This window comes from Dendropsophus ebraccatus, chromosome 6 (genome assembly GCF_027789765.1).
Source record: "Dendropsophus ebraccatus isolate aDenEbr1 chromosome 6, aDenEbr1.pat, whole genome shotgun sequence".
Lineage (NCBI taxonomy): Eukaryota > Metazoa > Chordata > Amphibia > Anura > Hylidae > Dendropsophus > Dendropsophus ebraccatus.
In genome coordinates, this window is record NC_091459.1 from 144061130 (window position 1) to 144084085 (window position 22956).

The 22956-nt window shown below is 46.4% G+C and overlaps 1 protein-coding gene across 5 annotated transcripts in view; it reads left to right on the forward strand.

Moving 5' to 3' along the window:
• ROCK2 (Rho associated coiled-coil containing protein kinase 2) overlaps window positions 1-22956 on the forward strand; it is a 108869-nt gene that overhangs the window by 39599 nt on the left and 46314 nt on the right. For all 5 annotated transcript variants that reach the window (XM_069973167.1, XM_069973168.1, XM_069973170.1 and 2 more), the window contains exons 2-7: window positions 9486-9567; window positions 10631-10731; window positions 11173-11310; window positions 12008-12268; window positions 19679-19823; window positions 20556-20694. In XM_069973167.1, coding sequence (XP_069829268.1) covers window positions 9486-9567; window positions 10631-10731; window positions 11173-11310; window positions 12008-12268; window positions 19679-19823; window positions 20556-20694 — 866 coding nt within the window. The remainder of the gene's footprint in view (window positions 1-9485; window positions 9568-10630; window positions 10732-11172; window positions 11311-12007; window positions 12269-19678; window positions 19824-20555; window positions 20695-22956) is intronic.

A 22956-nucleotide genomic window follows, 5' to 3' on the forward strand; every position in this document is an offset into this window, starting at 1 on the left:
TAGATTTGCTGATACTGAGACCCTGCTGGGAAGATGGTGGTTTCTTAGGAGAGATGAAGGAAATAGTTAGCATTTTTTGGATCTGGATCATAAGGCAAGGCCCCGTGTCCTGGAACACGATGATTCTGAAGGTTCTATGGGCTAGGTGTGGCCAAAGAAAAACATGGCTGCTCCTCTGGATTAGCAGTACTCTTAAAGGGGTTGTTCACAGAAAAAAATTTTTTTTTAATCAACTGGTTTTTAAGTTTTAAATCAACTGGTGCCAGAGATATGCTTCTATAATATAATATAATATACTTCTATTTAAAAAAAATCTCCAGTCTTCCAGTACTTATCAGCTGCTATATGTCCTGCAGGAAGTTGTGTATTCTTTCCCGTCTGGAGGAGAGCAGGAGAGGTTTTCTTTGGGGATTTGCTGCTGCTTTGGACAGTTCCTGACATGGACAGAGGTGGCAGCAGAGAGCACTGTGTCAGACTGGAAAGAATACACCACTTCCTGCAGGACATACAGCAGCTGAAAAGTACTGGAAGACAGTAGAGGCTTTTAGAATAAGAAATAAATAAGAAATTGAATAGTAATCCACTTAGAATTGTAGATGTCATCGGCAGATTTCCAGGCCTATTGGCTACCATCCCGATGACTAAGCTGCGCAGCGAGTTTACTGCGATTTCCTTACTTACTAAATATGGCTGAATATGGGGAGGTGGACGTACGAATGGTAAATCCCTGGTGGGATAGAGCAGACAGGGAGCAGCACATAAGTCTGTAAATCCTGACGTAGCCGTGTAATCTGCTTGACTTTAGCCGGGGTTTATAACGTCAGTGAAGAAAACTTTCAATCATCCGGGAGTCTCGTTCCTGCCAAGTCGCATAGTATTCTGCTGGGATGTATACACAGAGGTATTACACGGCAAACTGACGGCTTATGGCAGCTCCTAGTGCACCCAGATGACAGGTTCACAGTGGAATGACCTTAAAGGGACAGCGTCATCAGAAAATTACTTTGGGGACATTTTTTCTAATTTTCCATTTTTCTATCTATATTATAAAATAATCCTGATATGTTGCAGTTCTCATTCTCACCACTGGGGCTAAAACTAAGCTGAGACTTCCTGTTGTGTCTGTGGTGATAAGAGGAGGCTGCTGTAAAGTGATCTGTACAGCATTGCAGCATCATGTGACACCAGTAGATAGATGAGGCAATAGCAGCTCCCTGTGGAATGACCTCTTCACAGGTCACAGAGCGCGCTCAGTAAGGTCTCTCATTCGTTTCAAGGGGACAGAGTCTGTCTATTGTCATCTATGTCCATGAGACTTACTGTAAAGCAGGTCACTAAATGCTGTTAAGAACAGCCCAGGCAATATGGCCACCCTCATAACAATGTACAAATGGTGACATAAAATTACAGTCAGTAAATAGAAACAGATTAGAATAAAAGAACAAGTATCTGACTCTAATCCGTAAAAGAAAATCAAGGTGACACATTCCCTTTAAAAAAAAACCCAAAAAACTGTCATGAAGGGGTAGAGGATGGAAAATGACGTATGTCCGTGAATGTGGACAAGTAATGTATACTGTTTGTTGAATCATCAGCCGCCGGCTGCACATCATCAGCTCCCGATGATTTTAGGTCAGGGACTAAAGAAATGATCAGCCGATGACTGTCTCTATTACACGGAGCAATACTCTGCCCATATCCTCCTTGGGGGCCTCCTTCCCCAATTCCCAAAGATTTGTAATTTACTTCTATTAAAAAAAACAAAAAAAAACAAACAAACCCTCAAGTCTTCCCGTACTTATAAGCTGCTGTATATCCTGCAGGAAGTGGTGTGTTCTTTCCAGTCTGACACACTGCTCTCTGCTGCCACCTCTGTCCATGTCAGGAACTGTCCAGAGCAGGAGAGGTTTTCTATGGGGATTTGCTGCTGCTCTGGACATGGACAGAGGTGGCAGCAGAGAGCACTGTTAGCCTTTTAAAGAATGCACCACTTCCTGCAGGACATACAGCGGCTGATAAGTACTGGAGATTTTTTTTCATAGAAGTTAATTACAAATCTCTGGCTTTTTCTGACACCAGTTGATTTGAAATAAATTTTATTGTGCTAAAGTACCCCTTTAACCATCAACTGTGTAAGGTCCATGTGTAAGAGGAACACCCCCGTCGCAGCTCACGTAGCCGTTCCTACCATCTACCTCTCTCTTATTCCCCTGGTGTTTTCATAGCTTTATCAGACTTCATTGTCGCCTCCTATAAAAGTCTCGAAAAAGGTTCCTAAAGGAGCTTAAAAAGCCCAAGAAAGTGTGTAAGCCTATTAGGTGAGTGTTAGACGGGATGTAATATAGCAAATAGATGAGCTTAACTAATGAGCTTAATGCAACGCCGCTAAATAACCCCATTATACCGTCATTATTCAATGCACAGGGAGAGCCGGACGCTCACTGCTGCATGTAGCAGGAAGGAGGCATTCTGCTGCTTTGGCTTCTCAACCATTACTTTTGCAAAAATTTTAATTTTTTTTAAATATATGGAAGAAACTTTATTTCTTCATTAAGTAACTATGCACAGCTGATCACCGATTGTTAGGAAAAAGGAATCTAACATGTGAAGAATGGATTCCCAGCGTCATAGTATAGAGAAGGATTTACTGAGCAGGTCTGTGTGTGTGTTTGTACATATATATATAAATATATATATATATATATATATATATATATATATATATATATATATATATGAATCAGTAAAACTTGAACAACATCCTAGTCAATCGCCATTGTATGCCTGGCCACCTACCCTTCTCCTGTATGTATTTTCCCTGACTTCCTATGCTATTGGTATAGGGCACCAAGACGTTCCAGACTAGGGACTCCTGTCATATACTCCATGCTTCTCTACACTCTGTGAACTCTGATGCATACACTGTATGCCTTGCTGCTCAGTTAAAGGAGAAGTCTAGTGATTTTAAAAAATCATCAGCCGGCATGGGGGGAACTTAAAGGGGTTGTCCGGCGATAAAAAATTATTCACAGAATAACACACATTACAAAGTTATACAACTTTGTAATGTATGTTATGTCTGTGAATGGCCCCCTTCCCCGTGTCCCACCACCCCCACCCGTGTACCCGGAAGTGTGGTGCGCTATACATTACCTGTCACGTGCCAACCACGGTCTCCGATCCTCAGCAGTGACGTCTTCTTCGGGAGGCCGGCGGATCTTCCCGAGTGCCGGCCGCTGTGCTCAGCCAATCGCGGCTGAGCAGCTGATGACGTGGCCGCGTCATCAGCCGCTCAGCCGCGATTGGCTGAGCACAGTTATGCTCAGCCAATCGCGGCTGAGCTTCGGATGACGCTGCAGAGGGCGGCCGGCACTCGGGAAGATCCGCTGGCCTCCCGAAGAAGACGTCACTGCTGACGATCGGAAACCGTGGGACGACACGAGATGCGGTGAGTATAATGCACCACACTTCCGGGTCTAGCGTGGGTGGGGGGAAACACGGGGAAGGGGGCCATTCACAGACATAACATACATTACAAAGTTGTATAACTTTGTAATGTGTGTTATTCTGTGAATAATTTTTTATCGCCGGACAACCCCTTTAAAGCAAGACTGTACCCACAATCTGACCCCCCCAAACCACTTGTACCTTCGGATAGCTGCTTTTGATCCAAGATCTGTCCTGGGGTCTGTTTGGCAGGTGATGCAGTTATTGTCCTAAAAAAATACTTTTAAACTTGAAGCCCCGTGCCCAACGGAAGCATCTGTGCCCTAACTTTGCCCCACCCCTCCGTCCCTCCTCCCCAGCCTCTTCATCATTAGGAATGCCACTGAAACATTTTCTCCATGCTGAACATTGCACAGGTCCTTAACGATCCAGCCTATGTGCCGGGCTGCCACAGGTGGGGAATAGGAGGCAATCTGCCTGGAGCATTCCTAATGGTGAGGAGGGACGGAGGGGTGGTGCAAAGTTAGGGCACAGGTTCTCCCGTTGTGTCACTGACTGGTCGAGCGGGTAGTCCATCAACTGTGTTGTGATGTCGGCTGTGAAAGAGATCCTGGAGCCCGGTGGGGGTCCTGGAGTGACTTCTCCTTTTAAAGTGAATGTATCATCAGGTCCAGGCTGAAGCACTGGAGGCAGGCTGACCCACCCCCAGTGGGAGGAAACCCCCGCCCCTCTATGATTGATGCGTCTCCATTGATTCTAATGGAGCAGTGTCATAGAGGGGCTGGTTCGGCCTGCCTCCAGTGCTTCAGCCCGGGCCTGATGATACATTCACTTTAATATCTGCTGGGCCAGAGGGAATGTTCTTGGTGCTGTATACAGCATACTGGTGGCCCCATGCTTTTCCTTAGGGTCTTTTTACACAGAGCGATTTTTAACAATTAACGACTAATAATAAACGATCGCAAACGAGATTGTTTATCATTAACTTGAAATCGTTCACCATATTACACAGAACTATGGTCGTTATTGCGATCGTTACTACAATCGTTTACTCCATCTAATTCCAGCAAAACAATGAACAATGTGCGATTACACTGAGCGATTAGTGAACAAATGTGGAACTTGAGCGAACGACTATGAAATTACAGCGAACGATTAGCAATGGTTTTAGGTTCAGATCTAAATCAATGTCATATAAACGATTTTTCAATCGTTGCCTGCAATTACACAGAACGATTATCATTTAAATTTGATTGACATAACGATTTTTCGCACGATAATCGTCCCGTGTAATAGGGCCCTTATGCTGCGGTTACATTTTCGCGATAACCAGCTCGTGTAAACACAGCGAACAATCAAGCGGCAAGCGAGAAATCGTTTATTTTGATCTTTCAACAAGTTCTCAATTCGTCGTTGGTCGTCCGCTAAAAATTTGCAGAACGCTTCATGTAAACGTCTTTCACCGGTTCACCTTATGTGTGAGAAGGGCTCAAGCGATCGTAATAACGATTTTTCCAAATGATATATCGCTCCGTTTTTAAACGCTAATAGTTATAATAAACACATTGTTACTTCGAAATCGTTAATCGAATTATCGCTCTGTGTGAACGCAGCATTAGGCCGGGTGATCTGTGTCCAGCTCAGTAAATCTGGACTGAGCAGCGAGGCATACAATGTTTGCCCACCTGCTAAGAGCAAGGACGCCTCCTCCCGCCTTTGATAGACGTTCCCGCTCCTGTACAGGATTTATTTGGAACAAACCCAAAATCTTAAAGGAAATTCAAAGCGAGTTTCTATTCTATACAGATCTGTTCTCTTAACCCTATTGCATACCCCGACCCTGCGAGTGCCAATCTAAGGGTAGTGCCCCCTACAGGAGTACCTGCTTCAGTATATTCCCCTCAGTCCTGGCCAGTACTGTGTCCTCGTGTGAACCATGTTGTGGTCATCCCTGATGGGATACAAGTGCGTATAAGACCCCTAGACGTCCTATTACATGTACATGTTATACTTCTATTCTGCGTCTCTGCCTGCGGTGCGGTGGGTTATATGTAGAATAAGTCAGGCAGACAAGTCTGGAATCATTAACCTAAAATTCAGACCTTTCGTCTGGTTCCTGACATGTCAATGAAGAGTAACCGAGAGCGAGGCGGCTCCGACCGGCGAGAGAGTCATGTAAACGCGAAGCGATGAGACGCTCTGTATATGACTCCTAACACTTTACTGTATACGGTTCAGTTACAAGTTCCTCTACAGCCGCCTTTAAAAGTGATGCAAGATTTATAGGGATTGAGCAGTGACACAATGTCCCATATATCATCCTAATGGGCCTGAGTCATGTGGAAAGTGTTGTGACGGCTGCAGAGATGGGGCAGTAGCTTCATATTAGTAAGGGAGCCATAAACCGCACATAAAGCAAAAAAAGTGTAGAATATACCGGCAAGAACAGAGCCCAGGTACAACACATTGACTAATGCAGGAGTAGAACAATGCTCTCATTACATGGCAGCAGCTCTTTTTCTGCCTGGCAGTAGCAGTCTGTGACCACTTCTGCAGGGGAGCATGGCAGCAGCTCTGCGCGTTTTCTGCTCAGCAGTAGCAGTCTGTGACCACTTCTGTGTGGAGCATGGCAGCAGCTCTGCGCGTTTTCTGTCTGGCAGTAGCAGTCTGTGATCACTCCTGTGTGGCGCATGGCAGCAGCTCTGCACTTTTTCTGCCTGGTAGTAGCAGTCTGTGACCACTTCTGCAGGGGAGCATGGCAGCAGCTATGCGCTTTTTCTGTCTGGCAGTAGCAGTCTGTGATCACTCCTGTGTGGAGCATGGCCGCAGCTCTGCACTTTTTCTGCCTGGTAGTAGCAGTCTGTGACCACTTCTGCAGGGGAGCATGGCAGCAGCTATGCGCTTTTTCTGTCTGGCAGTAGCAGTCTGTGATCACTCCTGTGTGGAGCATGGCCGCAGCTCTGCACTTTTTCTGCCTGGTAGTAGCAGTCTGTGACCACTTCTGCAGGGGAGCGTAGAGTTTGCTGCCGTTAGTGACCACCCCCAACCCTTTCTAGAAGCGCACAGTCACCAATGCATGAAGGAGATCGGTATACAATATTACCTTGGCCCCTTTCCTAGCGGTTAGTGGTGTAGCCATCTTATTTTTCCAGCCCCCCTACCTGGTGAGTGCTGCATGTTTGTCTGTAGAAGAGTGACGCTCCATAAATGTTGGCCTTTCTTCCGCGCGGAGTACATTAAGATAAATGGCCTCCCTGGAACGTATTTGCCAACACATTTGTTTTGTGGTAATGTCTTGTTTTGTTTGAAGTATCTTTCATCCGATATGTCCGTCTGGGTTATACCAAGTGTTAGGAGAATTAGGAGTGACAGTGAGTGTCTGTGCGGGAAGTGGTGCGCAGCTCTTCTCTACAGATGGGGAGCAGCTTTATTATTCTGCCTCTTATCAGAACACTGACTGTCCTCGTATGCGGTGGTCTCCTCTTCACTCATATCCGTCGCTGTGTAAATTGGTCTGTTTCATGGACTGCTCAATGGGTATCTATCTGTAGGGGGCAGTCTCGCATTAGTTTCAGCTACTACTGATGTGGCGGCAGTGATGCACATTGGCACAATAGTATAGGCAACGCAATGTCTGAAACCGATATTCTGGTTCCCTGTTTTTGATGGTGGCCGATGACTTCATATTGCTTTGCTTTTGTATCTTCAGTTTTTCTTCCTCATTTTCTACTTTGTACTTTGTCCTGTTTGTCTGTTCTTGTTCTTCTGTTTTCACTCTTTGGTTTGTTCACTTGAGCGTGTTTTTTCCACATCTGGTGTTTCCACAGGATAAAATGGAAATATACTTCCCACTTGTGTTTTTTTCCCCTGCCACCTTCGAGCCCCCCTTTCCTGGCCCCCTCTTTCCTTGCTGCCGTTGGGGTCTGCCCTTTCCCTGCCACCATGAGGGTCCACCCTTTCCCTGCCACCATGAGGGTCCACCCTTTCCCTGCCACCATGAGGGTCCACCCTTTCCCTGCCACCATGAGGGTCCACCCTTTCCCTGCCACCATGAGGGTCCACCCTTTCCCTGCCACCATGAGGGTCCACCATTTCCCTGCCACCATGAGGGTCCACCCTTTCCCTGACTCTCTAGTCCGGCCCGCCCTTTCCCTGCCTCTCTCATCTGGCCTGTCCTTTCCCTGCCCCTCTAATCCGTCCTGCCCTTTCCCTGCCCTTCTAGTCTGGCCCACCCTTTCCCTGCCCCTCTAGTCCGGCCCGTGCCTTTCCTTGCCGCTCTAGTCCGGCCCATCCCTTTTCCCTGCCGCTCTAGTCCGGCCCGTCCCTTTCCCTGCCGCTCTAGTCCGGCCCGTCCCTTTCCCTGCCGCTCTAGTCCGGCCCGTCCCTTTCCCTGCCGCTCTAGTCCGGCCCGTCCCTTTCCCTGCCGCTCTAGTCCGGCCCGTCCCTTTCCCTGCCGCTCTAGTCCGGCCCGTCCCTTTCCCTGCCGCTCTAGTCCGGCCCGTCCCTTTCCCTGCCGCTCTAGTCCGGCCCGTCCCTTTCCCTGCCGCTCTAGTCCGGCCCGTCCCTTTCCCTGCCGCTCTAGTCCGGCCCGTCCCTTTCCCTGCCGCTCTAGTCCGGCCCGTCCCTTTCCCTGCCGCTCTAGTCCGGCCCGTCCCTTTCCCTGCCGCTCTAGTCCGGCCCGTCCCTTTCCCTGCCGCTCTAGTCCGGCCCGTCCCTTTCCCTGCCGCTCTAGTCCGGCCCGTCCCTTTCCCTGCCGCTCTAGTCCGGCCCGTCCCTTTCCCTGCCGCTCTAGTCCGGCCCGTCCCTTTCCCTGCCGCTCTAGTCCGGCCCGTCCCTTTCCCTGCCGCTCTAGTCCGGCCCGTCCCTGCCTTAATCAGGGTTCACAGAATACAACCGAACCGTTCCCCACCAGCCAGCGCTGGTGTTTATCCCCCAGACTTGTTCTCCGTATTTTGCGGTTCGACGCGGTTCCGTTATGTTTAGCAGTAATAACACTATATTATAATGGCTATAACTGTGTGACTACTAATACTATACGGCGTAGACATTCACGTGTTGCAGGTTTTCTCTGCTTTTCTTGGCGAGGTCACCAGTGCAATGAGCAGACATGACACGCCGGGCTTAACGTGTTTGCTGAAGGCTCCTGCTTTTCCTAATGTCTTCACAGCGGCTGCGGGCTGCCGGCTCTCCTCTGACTGTATGTTCAGCAGCGCCCGGTGCCAGAACTGTAAGTCGCCCACACGTCATTTGTTTGAACAGAACGATAATAGGAAGGGTCCGGGGTTTTACAGTTCTGTCATAGCAAAGAGGAAGGAGAGCATGAAATCATTTCAGCGGCAGGTTTCCTGACATCTGGAGAAGAGACGGCCGGCTTCCTGCCTCCCCACGTATCTCCGCACCACCGCTGTCACCGTGCTATATAAAAGTCTGCTCCCTCTACAGCTCCATATTATGCTAAGTGGGAAATAACCATAAGCTGCATATGGCGCTGGTCACACTGGTGTCCTATCTTCTGTGCGTGCTGTTTTATGGTTTATTTGCAGATCATGCTCCATTACTGATCTCCTATTGCCGCCTCTGGTATAGCGCGGTTCTAGACTCAGAGTGTGGCTATTTGTGTGGGCATAATAAAGTATCTATACTTGCCTGTCCCCATGCCCCCTCAATCCAGCGTTACCAGCTCTCTGACCGCCGCCAGCCAACCACTCCTGGTCTGTTATGTCGCAGCTCTGAAATGCCCGCCCAGCCAGTGACTGGGGTGGGACACCGCTAACGCCACTGATTGGCTGAGCAGGTGCTTTCTGGTCGTGCCGTGACTACGCAGAAAGCCGCAAACAACTGAAGAGTCTGTCAGAGAGCTGGTGACGCTGCGCTGCGGGGGAATGAGGATTGGTAAGTATAGATATTATTATGCCTCCACCCGCTGCCTGCACTGGATTTTAAGATTTGTCCAGAGTTTTCCTATTATCACATTGCTTTGTGTTACCGTTTTGTTACTTTTTACCAGTTTACCATGTCACCTCGTCTTTTTCTTGCAGGATGGACTCAATTCCCTGGTCCTTGACCTCGACTTTCCTGCACTGCGAAAGAATAAGAATATCGACAACTTCCTGAATAGATGTAAGTGTTACGGAGAGGTTTGGTGTGTGCTGCTGGATCGGGGATCGGGGGATTACCTCCTTATCGGTGCTCTTACATTGTGTACCCAGCTATTACATCAGTCCTTATAAAGTATCCACTACGATGGGCAGGGATTGTATGTATGCTGTGTGCGTTACTATAGGAGGACTCTGGGATTTATTGAGACATCAATGTCATGTGATCGCCACTGTTTAAACGGAATGAGACATCTGACAATTAAGTTTTTATGTCACCTTATTTCTTTAGAATTATTGGTGATTAATTTTTTTTCTAGTTTTTTTATTTACTCTCTCTAAAATAATACAGAAATCTTGCAGTTTCCCTTCTGGCCACTAAGCCTACTAAGCTGACGTCTCCTGTTCTGTAAAGAACTTTGTATCTCACAGACAGATGTATACATACATAGAAGGATTACCCTCTTGGGATTAGATTCCCTGTATGGAGATTAGACCCAAGGCCTTAGAGTGCAGAATAGTGGTCCCCAATAGTTTGTGGATCAGAATCATTGTGAATCCACATTGGATAGGAAAATGCAGTGAATGGATCAGCCTGGAGTGAAGTCAGGTCATTGGGACTAGACTAGCCAGGGCCAGGATCTCACTGCCAATCTTGTGTCATGGTGTGGAGACTATAAGGAGAATGGTATGATCAAGGTCAAACATCTAGTGTAAGGGGCCAGACATTGCCAGTCAGATGGATCCAGATCTCAGAGAAACATGGCCGGTCAGATGGATCCAGATCTCTGTGGAGAAACATGGCCGGTCAGATGGATCCAGATCACTGTGGAGAAACATGGCCGGTCATATGGATCCAGATCTCTGTGGAGAAACATGGCCGGTCAGATGGATCCAGATCTCTATATGGAAACATGGCTGGTCAGATGGATCCAGATCTTTGTGGAGAAACATGGCCGGTCAGATGGATCCAGATCTCTATATGGAAACATGGCCGGTCATATGGATCCAGATCTCTGTGGAGAAACATGGCCGGTCAGATGGGTCCAGATCTCTCTAATGTAAAAACCTGTGTTTGTTTTCTTAAGATGAAAAAGCGGTGAGCGAGGTGCGCCAGCTACAGATGAAAGCGGAGGACTACGATGTAGTAAAAGTCATTGGGCGAGGAGCATTTGGTGAAGTCCAGCTGGTAAGAAATGGTGTTTATTGTCCCATAGAGTATAGCACTGGTACCCCCCCCCCCCCCAGCGTTGGGGAAACCCCTGCAGAGAGTCCTCTCATTTACACACGAGGCATCCAGCATGTGTTAACTTATGGTGGTAGAGTCTGTAGTATTATGACAAGGCATCTTCGGGAACGTGTGATCTTTTAGGTCGGAGGTCAGGCATCCAATATAGCCACTAATTTATGGTAAATTTCTCAGCAAACTTTTTAAAGTAATTGAATAAGAGCAAAGTTTTAGTCCAGTCCCTAAGGGGGCTCCCCGGGCCTCACAGCCTGTGTAGCTGGTGTCATGGTCATCACGTCACAGCAGGGGAATAGTCTGTCTATAGTAATAATAGGATATGGGTTTTACCTTTTTTTTTTTTTTTTTTTTTTTAAACAAAATTTTTCTGTTTATCTTTTACAGGTTCGGCACAAAAGCACACAAAAAGTTTACGCGATGAAACTGCTTAGTAAATTTGAAATGATAAAAAGATCTGATTCTGCCTTCTTTTGGGAAGAAAGGGATATCATGGCCTTTGCCAACAGTCCCTGGGTAGTTCAGGTAATGCAACCGTTTTATTTTGCTTAAAGGGAATCTGTCAGTAGGCGTATGCCGCCTTAAATGAGAGCAGCATAAACTAGTGACAGAAATGCTGAACAGATCGGTGTATTACTTACATCATTCTGTTAAGCCGTTCTTCTAATATGCAGGAGAAAAGGATTTTTGCCACACCCCTCCTCCCGCCCTCCAGCTGCTGATTGACAGGTGACTGCCTATACACAACATGGATAGATAACTGCCAATCAGCAGCTGGTGGGTGGAGTCTTCTACTTCTCATGAATATCCAGGACTACTGAGCTCATGCACATAATGGAAAGGACTACTTTTTGTCCATGTTATTCAGGAGGAGATCTCTGGATCAGCTGCACAGAGCAATGTAAGTGATACATCAGTCTGTTCAGCTTCTCTGTCACTAGTTTATGTTACCCTGAGATAGGACACCATAACCTACTGACAGGGTCTTTAAAGGGGTCAGCGATGCTATCCACATACTTCCTACAAGAGATGTAGCTTGAGAGTTGCTTTGGGCTCTACGGCTATTCCAGTGATGGTAAACAAACCAGACATTTTTTTGACTAAGAACCGGACTGTTTCGAAGCGTGTCGGTAATTTTAAAGGTTTTTGAGCTGAAGGAATTACTCTTCGGTATATTCCTTTGGTCTGACCAGTAGAGATGACCATGCGTTGTCTATTACAGCTGTATTGTGCCTTCCAAGATGAGAAGTATCTCTACATGGTGATGGAGTACATGCCGGGCGGAGACCTTGTAAACCTTATGAGCAACTACGACGTGCCTGAGAAGTGGGCCAAATTCTACACCGCCGAGGTGGTCCTAGCCCTGGACGCCATTCACTCCATGGGTCTGATCCACCGAGACGTCAAGCCGGACAATATGCTGCTGGACAAGTATGGGCACCTGAAGCTGGCCGACTTTGGCACGTGTATGAAGATGGACGAAGTAAGTGAAGAAACTGTGATAGGATTTACTGGCAGCTTATGACTTCTGCCTTGGTGATCCATGCTATGTGGAGTCGACAAGGCCTGGCATAGGGCTGGGTTCACACTACGTTTTATTTCATCCATTTATGCAAAAAAACAGATGAAAAAACGGGTGTATTTGTGTTCATCTGTTCAGGTCTGTTTTTCCATTGACTTCCATTATTAAAAAAAAAAGATGAAAACGTTTTTTTAAAAAAAGAAAATTTTACAAACACAAAAACTTAGTTAAAAGAAAACCAATGCTTTTTTGATCCGTGTTTTTTTTTTTTTTTTTATAATGGAAGTCAATGAAAAAAACGGACCAGAATAGATGCACACGAGTTCATCCGTTTTTTTTTTTTAATAAGTTTTTTTTTTTTTTTTTTTTTTGCAAAAACCGCTGAAAAAAACAGTGTGAACCCAGCCTTACAGTATAATCGATAGAAGAAACAATGCAGAGACATCTCGCTGATCTAGCGGATCACCTTTCAGCACTATGGTGCAGTATCCATTCTATCTACCTGTTACAGTACAGAACTGCATTCACCATGCCATTGGCTTCAGAGCTGAAATCTGCATGCAGAGCTTTGTAGAGTAATCTTACTGTAAAGGGTAAGGAATTGCTTCTAGTAGCCCATGGCATACCACCCTTAGTCAATGGAAACCATATTATGCAATGAGATAGGGGGAGAAGTGCTTAGCCAGTGCTTCTCCTAGCTTGTTCTAGTAATCCGTAAGGGTCTGAGCACCCCGACCTTCACTCATCACACATTTTGACCTGTCAGAAGTGACCGTGACCCTTAAAGGGGTTGTTCACCAAAATGTTTTTTTCTTTCAAATCAACTTGTTCCAGCAAGTGTCAGAGATTTGTAATTTACTTCTATAAAAAAAAATCTCCAGCCTTCCAGTACTTATCAGCTGCTGTATGTCCTGCTGTAGGTCTTCTTACGTGGTATGGATGCTCATATATTATACTTCAGCGTTATACGTTTTCAGTAGCGCCGGCGGCTGCCATTGTCTGTGTTGGCGCTCTCGCTGGTCGATGCTAATTGCTCGGTGGTTTCGTAATCTGTAACGTGCAGGAGCGTTGCCGATGTGACCCCCCCCCAGTGTCACAATGAAGCCTCAGTCTATGAGCATTCCTGCCGCACATGCCAGAGACCGTACCAAATTCTTCCTGAAGCCGTCACAGTCGCTGCTTCCGCTCCTGAGGGCTCCGCTCTGCTTAGGAACAGAATGTGCCAGCTCCCCGGCCGCCTGGATGTGGCCATATAGGAGCAGGATACATATATATATATGTGAGTGAGGAATGAGGAGGATTAATAGGAGGTTTTACAGATCACTTTGTGGGAAGTTCAGCTGCAGCATCTGGGCTGAATCACATTGCTGTCAGCGCCAGCTAGTGGTTATCTAGCGGTATGACACGGACAGTAAATATGGTGTTATTTATTCAGTCCGATTTGTTACGGATGTTTCTCGTTGTCGGCCGCAGACAGACGGTTTTGTACAAGTGTAGAGCTAGTGAAGGAGAACCTTTTTGATATTTTGTGATTGCAATTGTTTGTTTTCTTCCCATCCAAGGTTGCTGTGGTGGTCTCCTACCTGTTTAATAAATATATATATATATATAATATACATATATCTTCACATGCTTGCAGGTAGTAGAGATACTGCATGATAGGAAGGGGCTGGGGGGGGGATTGGTTTCTGTTTCCTATGTTTAAGTTGGTATAAAGGGGTACTCCACTCATACATAACTTTTGATATGTTGCTGCCCATGATGAGACTAACAATTCCTTCCATACTTGTTATTATCTATTCAGTCTCCTTCCCACAGTTCTCAGCTGCTGCTTTCTGCTGAAGACACCAAAATCTGTGTGTGAGCTTTCTCTCCCCCTCCTCCCCCCTCCCTTCTGAGTTGGCTGATGTAAACAAGTCCCTGGCAGGCTTTATCTGCATCATTGTAGCTTCTGTGTAATGCTGGGAGGGTTATTCTGAGGTCAAGTTGCAGATGAAAGAAGCTATAATGTTGCAGATAAAGCCTGCCAGGGACTTGTTTACATCAGCCGTCTCAGAAGGGAGGAGGGGAGACAGAGAGAAAAGCTCACACACGCAGATTCTTGTGTCTTCAGCATAAAGCAGCAGCTGAGAACTGGGGGAACGAGAAGTAATAGATAATAAGTATGGAAGGAATTGTTAGTCTTACCATAGACAGCAACATATCCCTTTAAGTTTATTATTGTTAGGGATGGAGGGAGGTGGATTCCTGATTGAAGGGCAGTGGCACTGCTGAAGCTTCTTTATTGTTTACTGTGCACAGCTCCGTACATCTTGTAGTGGCTGTATCTGGTATTGCGTGTATATACTACGGGCTGGCACTGGGTTTTATGGCATCCTGGTCTGGCAGTGCCCCGGGGTGAGAGCTGTACAAGATAAGTGGCCGCTATCGCTATCACTTGTCTCCAGAAACAAAGACGTTTATTTAGCCAGGAGAGCACGTTCCAATGTCTCTATCCCTGCACGGCTCTGCACGGGATCGGGATGAGGAACGTTCCTCTAGGTGTGATGACGTTTTTACCCTCTAATGTTCACACTTAGGCTGGGTTCACGCTGTGTTTTTTTGCAGTCTGTTTTTTCATGTTTTTTTTTTTTGCCAAAAACTGTTGTATATGTGTGCATCCGTTTTGATCCGTTTTTCTATTGACCACATTTTGGTCCATTTTTTTAATCCGTCTTTTTTTTTTTTTTTTTTTTTTTTAATAATAGAAGTCCAAAAACAGATCAAAACGCATACACCCAAATGCATCCGTTTTTTTTTTCCCCATCCACTTTTTGCAAAAAAAAAAGGAAAAATCGGATGTATTTGTGTGTGCACCCACTCTGATCCATTTTTCCATTGTCTTCCAATATATTATATATATATGTGATACAGTACCAGCTTCAGGCGGAGCTTCATGACAGTTGGGCTCCCCCTCCCCTGCAGGGTGATGGACCCCTACTGCCATGAAGCCCCGCCCAGGTGACACTGCCCACTGATGAAATAAGAGAGAGAGAGAGGGGGGTGACAGTATCACCTTAAAGATAGCCGCCCTGCTATGCCACTTGCGAGGGAAGGGCATGCCCACACCCAATAAATAAGCACGTCACTTTTCTGATTGACTTTGTGAATTGAAAATAAGCAAATTACTCTTTCCCGTTTTCCGCTTTGCTGATTCACAGATCCGGTCACCGGCCGTTCGGATGCATTGTGCCATGTGAGGGCAAATAAGCAAATCATTTCATCCATTGTTTTCTATAGACCATTGAGCATAACAAAATGATGTACTCACCTGTGATGGACAAATCCTCCCTGCTGCTGGCGTACAGGACGGGGTAGGCTCTGCGGCTGTAAGCTTTGGAGCGTAAAGGGAATCCATCACATAGATATTTGTGTAGGTAAAGTTTATGTCCCAATTTATTGATCTGAGTCTCAGCTCATTATGGGCATCAGAGTCCAGTGGGCGGTCCTGCGTAGTGATTGATAGGTGTCCCTGTATACATAATAATTCTAGTAAGGCTGTCAATCACTAAGGAGGACCACCCACTGGACCCCTCAGTCCTAAATGAGTAGAGATTTTAAAGTGTATATCATTTCTAAATAAGAAAAAAATGCTTATAGTGCGGTAATGTGCACTATAATGACTTTTCTAAATGACTTTCAGTTCGGCATAGCTTAGCCATGATTTATCCTCACAGCCACTAACTAGTCTATAGGAGACGGATACCTGCTCCATGTCCTAGGTGATCATAGCCAACAGGAGACCCAGTGCCATTTGGGCGTGGAAAAGGAAGCAACCCTAGTTCTGTCAGCATAGTATGGCAGGTTTTGTCTCTTATTAGAGGGATCTATTAGACTTCTATTTCCATCCTTTAAATAGAAAATGTCAGAAGTTGACCTTTTATTTAAAGGATCGAAACAGGGTAGTCCAGTGGAAATTATTTTTCTTTCAAATTAATTGGTGTCAGAAAAGATTTATTATATTATAGATTTGTAATGTACTTAAGTTCCTGACATGGACAGAGGTGGCAGCAGAGAGCACTGTGTCAGACTGGAGAGAATACACCACTTCTTGCAGGACATACAGCAGCTGATAAGTACTGGAAGACTGGAGTTATCTGTATAACTTTCTGACGCCTGTTGATTTTAAAGACAAATAAAATAAAATTAAATCTAAATTCTTGCAGTGTTCATTCTGACCACTAGGCCTAAAAATATACGGACACTTCCTGTTCTGTAGTCAACACTTTACAGCGGTGTCCTCCATATGACAGACAGGATTATAGTGGCAGCCTAGGCCAGTATATAGATAACAGGAGGTGGCAGCACCAGGGATGGAGGGTATTGCTCTTATTGGGGATATTAGCACTTACAGTACCCATCCTGCACAGACATCCCAGAAGTGTGAACCCGGCCATAGAGATCCTACAATGAGTGCAGACAGCTCCTGAGCAGCATGGCCCCCATTAGTAAGGACCTGACGCACATATTGGTGACAGACAGCGCTGCCTATGTATTACAGCCCGGCGTCTCCAGATAGTTGTGCGGATTGTAGCTGGCTGCATATATGGCCATTCACCGGGAATGTTTTGTGGTCATGCCCCGGGAATGTTTTGTGGTCATGCCCCGGGAATGTTTTGTGGTCATGCCCCGGGAATGTTTTGTGGTCATGCCCCGGGAATGTTTTGTGGTCATGCCCCGGGAATGTTTTGTGGTCATGCCCCGGGAATGTTTTGTGGTCATGCCCCGGGAATGTTTTGTGGTCATGCCCCGGGAATGTTTTGTGGTCATGCCCCGGGAATGTTTTGTGTTCATGCCCCGGGAATGTTTTGTGGTCATGCCCCGGGAATGTTTTGTGGTCATGCCCCGGGAATATTTTGTGGTCATGCCCCGGGAATGTTTTGCGGTCATGCCCCGGGAATGTTTTGCGGTCATGCCCCGGGAATGTTTTGTGGTCATGCCCCGGGAATGTTTTGTGGTCATGCCCCGGGAATGTTTTGTGGTCATGCCCCGGGAATGTTTTGTGGTCATGCCCCGGGAATGTTTTGTGGTCATGCCCCGGGAATGTTTTGTGGTCATGCCCCGGGAATGTTTTGTGGTCATGCCCCGGGAATGTTTTGTGGTCATGCCCCGGGAATGTTTTGTGGTCATGCCCCGGGAATGTTTTGTGGTCATGCCCCGGGAATGTTTTGTGGTCATGCCCCGGGAATGTTTTGTGGTCATGCCCCGGGAATGTTTTGTGGTCATGCCCCGGGAATGTTTTGTGGTCATGCCCCGGGAATGTTTCGTGGTCATGCCCCGGGAATGTTTTGTGGTCATGCCCCGGGAATGTTCTACTACGGTAGCGATGTGTACAGCACGCTCAGTCACAATTCAACAAAGTGGGAAAAACTGAATATAATAAAAAAAACTGTAGGTTTATATATTTTCATTCTAGAAGAATCTATGCGGCTGCCGCTGGCCTGTGTCTCAGCAGAGCAGAGGGCAATGTTAGTCGTTTGACTGACTGGTTGCTAAGGAGTACGCTGCCTATAAACTACAGCACGTCCCTAGCAACAAGTCTGTCTCATATCCTATTAGCAGTGAGAGATACACGTTTTCTTGTATCTCGCTGCCTGTGTAATAGCACATTTGGGTGAAGAATCCCTTTAAATTAAATATTTTATGGGCTGTATGTGAGAGGAGAATTTTTTCGGCCTTGTACGTTATTGGGAGAAGCTGAGCCTTTTCCGTCTCTCTTAGCCATGTTATCTTCTATTAAAAAAAAACAAAACAAAACAAAACCTTCTTTAACCAGACCCTTAAAGGGGGCGAATAAGACGGTCTGTGGTGACGTAAGAGCAGGACACATTCTATAGAACATATCAGAGGCAGCCAAACATGGAGGATGAGTCACTGCTGACTAAATCCACAGGGTTTCCGGTCACAGCACAGGCCTTCCTGTCACCGCTGCTTACACATATTAGGAGTCCTCGTGGTGTGTGTGTGTGTGTGTGTGTGTGTGTGTGTGTGTGTGTGTATATATATATACCACTTCTATTGAAGTAGACTGAGCTGAACTGTAATGTTTTGGATGTTTTTTCCCCATAAGCTCCCAGATTTATCCATAAGAAAGTGACAGAGACTTGCAGTTTTCTGCAGTTCATCAGTTGTCTGCTTCACTGTGTAGGCTGGGACAGGCTCCTCACAGAGCAGTGGACTGATGTCGGCAGTACAGGTAGACCTACTGTAGATAAGGCAGGATACTAAAGGCCCTATTATATCGAACGATTACCGGCCGTACTTGGCTGATTGTCGATTGTTCAGGCTGATAATTGTTAGGTGTAATAGGACATGTTAAAAGCAACAATCAGCCGACGTGCACGATGTCAGCGGATCATGTACTTTCAACATATTGAAAAACCGAATCATGTCAACTACCGTCTGCTGCTCATCACTCCGTTCAATAGGAATGGCGGCAGCAGGCTGCTGCTGACTTCAATGGGCAGCCCGGACAATCTAAGGATTGTCCAGGCAGACCCAGGGGAAACAAACACTTGACAGGTTGGTGCTCACTTCCCCCTCATTATTGCGTTGTGTAATACGGCCTTAACAGTATACATGCAGTCAGGGCTCTTAAAGGGGCTGTTTACCAAAATATTTTTCAACTGTAATTTATATTTATAAAAAAATCTCAAATCTTCTGCTTCTTCTGTATGTCCTGCAGGAAGTGGTGTATCCTCTCCACCCTGGAGAGCAGGAAAGGTTTTCTATAGGGATTTGCTGCTTCTCTGGACAGTTCCTGACATGGACAGAGGCAGCAGCAGAGAGCACTGTGTCAGACTGGAGAGAATACACCAATTCCTGCAAAATGTTCTTCAGCTCAATTTGTCAGCTTTGCTGTGTAGACTTGGACAGGTTTATCTGAGAGTTGTGGATTCAATGCTGCACTGTAAAGGTATAAATGCGGATAAAACTCTTCACCAGACCCCTGGTCACATTAGCCGGTAGAGCAGACACCTGAGGCTTACACTTCCTATTCTCTGCAGTTGTCAGCTTTACCGTATAGGCTGGGACAGACTCATCTGAGAGTGGCAGATTCAGTGATTGTTATACTGTGCTGCTAGACACCTAGATAAGGCCGTATAGTAACAGTGCCTGTAATCTGTATACTGCTACTCATTGCAGCTGCAGTAAAGCGTACACATCTTGTAGCACGGTCTATACAGTAAAGCAGTAACTTATGAGGGTGCTGTGAAATACCCCAGACAGATTTCATTATACAGTGATGGGGCATTCTTCCATGACACAGACACTTGCCGGATTATAACCAGTTTTGTGTGCCGGACTCATGCGGTTTTCTTGATGTCCTAGACAGGTATGGTGCGGTGTGACACGGCTGTCGGAACTCCAGATTACATATCACCTGAAGTGCTGAAGTCTCAAGGAGGAGATGGCTACTACGGACGGGAGTGCGACTGGTGGTCGGTCGGGGTCTTCCTCTTTGAGATGCTGGTTGGTAAGTGAGGAGGCCGATATTTATCCTGTCATCCCGATCCCTTTAGGATTTACACAGCTCAGTGTTCGTGCAGTCAGAGATGCACAGGTGACCCTTGGATTGTTCATATAGCCTCTTAAAGGGGTACTCCGGAAAAATGTTTTTCTTTCTAATCAGTTAAAAAAAAATCTCTATTCTTCTAGTACTTATCAGCTACTGTATGTCCTGTGTTCTTTCCAGTCTGACATAGTTCTCTCTGCTGCCACCTCTGTCCATGTCAGGAACTGTCCAGAGCAGCAGCAAAGCCCCATAGAAATCCTCTCCTGCTCTGGGCAGTTCCAGGTGTTTCCTCAGGACATCAGCCCACGTGCCTTGTTGAGATATTTGAATGTCATTGGGGAAGGTCCTCCAATCTATACCCTCCTTTTCTATGTGCCAAAAATTAGATTGCCGTGCTGGACCTGGCTCATCTATTTTTGACACAGTTGGCCAATCATTCATGTGTTGCTTATGGGGAGTGGAAATGTAATCCGCAGCCAAGAAGCTCTAGCGCTGGCTTATCTCTTCTAGAACACTGGGGTCAGACTATGCAAATCCAGCATACTTGACCATAGTACAGTCGGGAGGGCCCCATACACAGTATAGTGACGGCCCAACCTGCCCTTCCCAGAAATACACAACGTTTTTACGTGTAATGACTAAACTTTAGAATGTCCTTATAAAAATGTATCTTCCTCTTCTTCTCGTTTAAAGGGGACACTCCATTTTATGCAGACTCCTTGGTTGGCACCTATAGTAAAATTATGGATCACAAGAATTCCTTAAACTTTCCAGAAGACGTGGAAATTTCTAAACACGCCAAGAACCTCATCTGTGCCTTCTTGACAGACAGGTAGGTTTAAAGGGTTAAAGGGAATGTGTCGCCTACATTTTCTTTTACTGCATAGAGTCAGATACTAAAACTTGTTCTTTTATTCTAATATTTTTCTATTTTCTGACTAATTTTTTTTATTTCACTTTTTGTATATTGTTATGGGGGCGGCCATCTTGCCTGGGCTGTTCTTAAAGGGGTACTCTGGCGGGGGCGGGGGGTTTGGCACTTTTTTGATGGGACCGGGGAGGGGGTGGCTGAGGAAAAAGACGTCCACTCACCTCCCCAGTTCCAGCGGCGGGTCCCGCATCGCAGCGTCCCCGGTTCCCGGCCGCTTCCTGGTGTCTGACGCCGCCCGAGATGCTACGTCTCCCGCCTCCTTCACTGAGTGGCTGAGCGGACCTGAGACGTAGCGTCTCGGGCGGCATCAGACACCAGGAAGCGGCCGGGGACTGGAGCGCCGCAATGCGGGACCCGCCACTGGAATCGGGGAGGTGAGTGGACGTCTTTTTCCTCAGCCACCCCCTCCCTAGTCCCATCAAAAAAGTGCCCCCCCGCCGGAGTACCCCTTTAACAGCATTTAGTGACATGCTTTACAGCAAGCCTCATGGACATAGACAACAATCGTCAGACTCTGTCCCCTTGAGATGAATGTAAAACATTACTGAGCATGCTCTGTGACCTGTGAAGAGGTCATTCCACAGGGAGCGGCTACTGTCTCCTCCTCTACTGGTGTCACATGACGCTGCACAGATCACTTTACAGCAGCCTCCTCTTATCACCACAGACACCAACAGGAAGTCTCAGCTTTGTTTTAGCCCCAGTGGTGAGAATGAGAACTGCAAGATATCAGGATTATTTTATAATATAGATTGAAAAATAGAAAATTATTTTAAAAAGTCACCAACAATTCTTTAAAAATCTGTTTAACATAAAAACTTTATTTATACAATAAGTAATTTTGTGATGACACTGTCCCTTTAAGCCCCAGTAAGGCAGTGCCTGGGTACTCAGACCCCCACTGATTGTTCGGCAACACTGGGTGAAGCGAGCGGCTGGGCGCTTCAGTTCCCGCTCACTATGATCTCTGTCTGGCTCCATAGATTTGCAGTGGATGCAGGCGGCCATTTACTGGAACAAGCAACCTGCAAAGTCTTTTCTGCTAGCAGACGCTTGTGTGTGATAGCAATTATTGGGGTATAGTTGTGTGTGTGATCACCTGCTGGAGGTACCAGATCAGTGCCGATTGTGGTGGAGGGAAGCGGAGTCATCCTCTGTCCTGTCCCTGACAAACCCGACAGTGCGAGCATTATGGCTGACTGGAAACTGAACCTAGTAGAGGGCCCTTAGGGCAGTCTGAGCAGAGAGTCTATGAGGACATAGCTGAGGACGGCCCTGACAGATGCCTGTGCATGTTACATACATATACATTATAATTAAAGGTAGAAGTCACCTAAGGGGGTAAAAAACAAAACAATGCACTGTGTCATGGCACAATACTTAAAGGGGAAGAGCCATGAAATTCAAAAAGGGAGGAAAGGGGCTAATTGTGCCGGAAAATAATAAGAATAATCCTACCCATCCTTATGCCTCATAGCGTCGCTGGCGGCACAGCCACCGACCACCTGCAGTGTCAAGGACAGAGTGATTGCCTGCTCAGCCAGTCAGTGACAGGGATGGGACACAGCCCCAGTCACTGATTGGCTGAGCGGGCACTTGCTTAGCCTGGCCCTGATGTTGCAATTGGAAAATGACGTCCGTCAGCCGTACTCAGCAGCGGGACTGTGAAGGCATCTGACGGGTAGGTTTATTTTCTTATTTTCCTATACCCCCTTGCCCTTTGCGAGACTTCTCCTTCAAATGGAATGTGTCATTAAAAAATGGCCCACTGTTTAAATTAATTTTAAGATTTTTTTTTTTTTAATTTAGCATTTTACTCTCTATGTAATTAATAAAATACAGCTGAAATCTTGAAGTTCTCATTCTCACCACAAGGAGTTAAACTAAGCTGAAACTTCCTGTTCTGTCTGTGATGGTAAGGAGGAGCCTTCCGTACAGGGTTCACACTGAGGAATCCGCGCGGAGAAGTTCCCGCGGATTCCGTCGCTCGCCCCCGTTCTATGGTCGGGCCAATTCCGCCGTCTGCCCAAAGAATTGTTGTATCAATTCTTTCGGCAGATGGCGGAATTTGCCCGATTATAGAATGGAGTCTATTGGAGGGGCGGAAATACGCGCAGGGACAAGCGACGGAATCCACTGTAACTTCTTCGCATAGATTCCTCA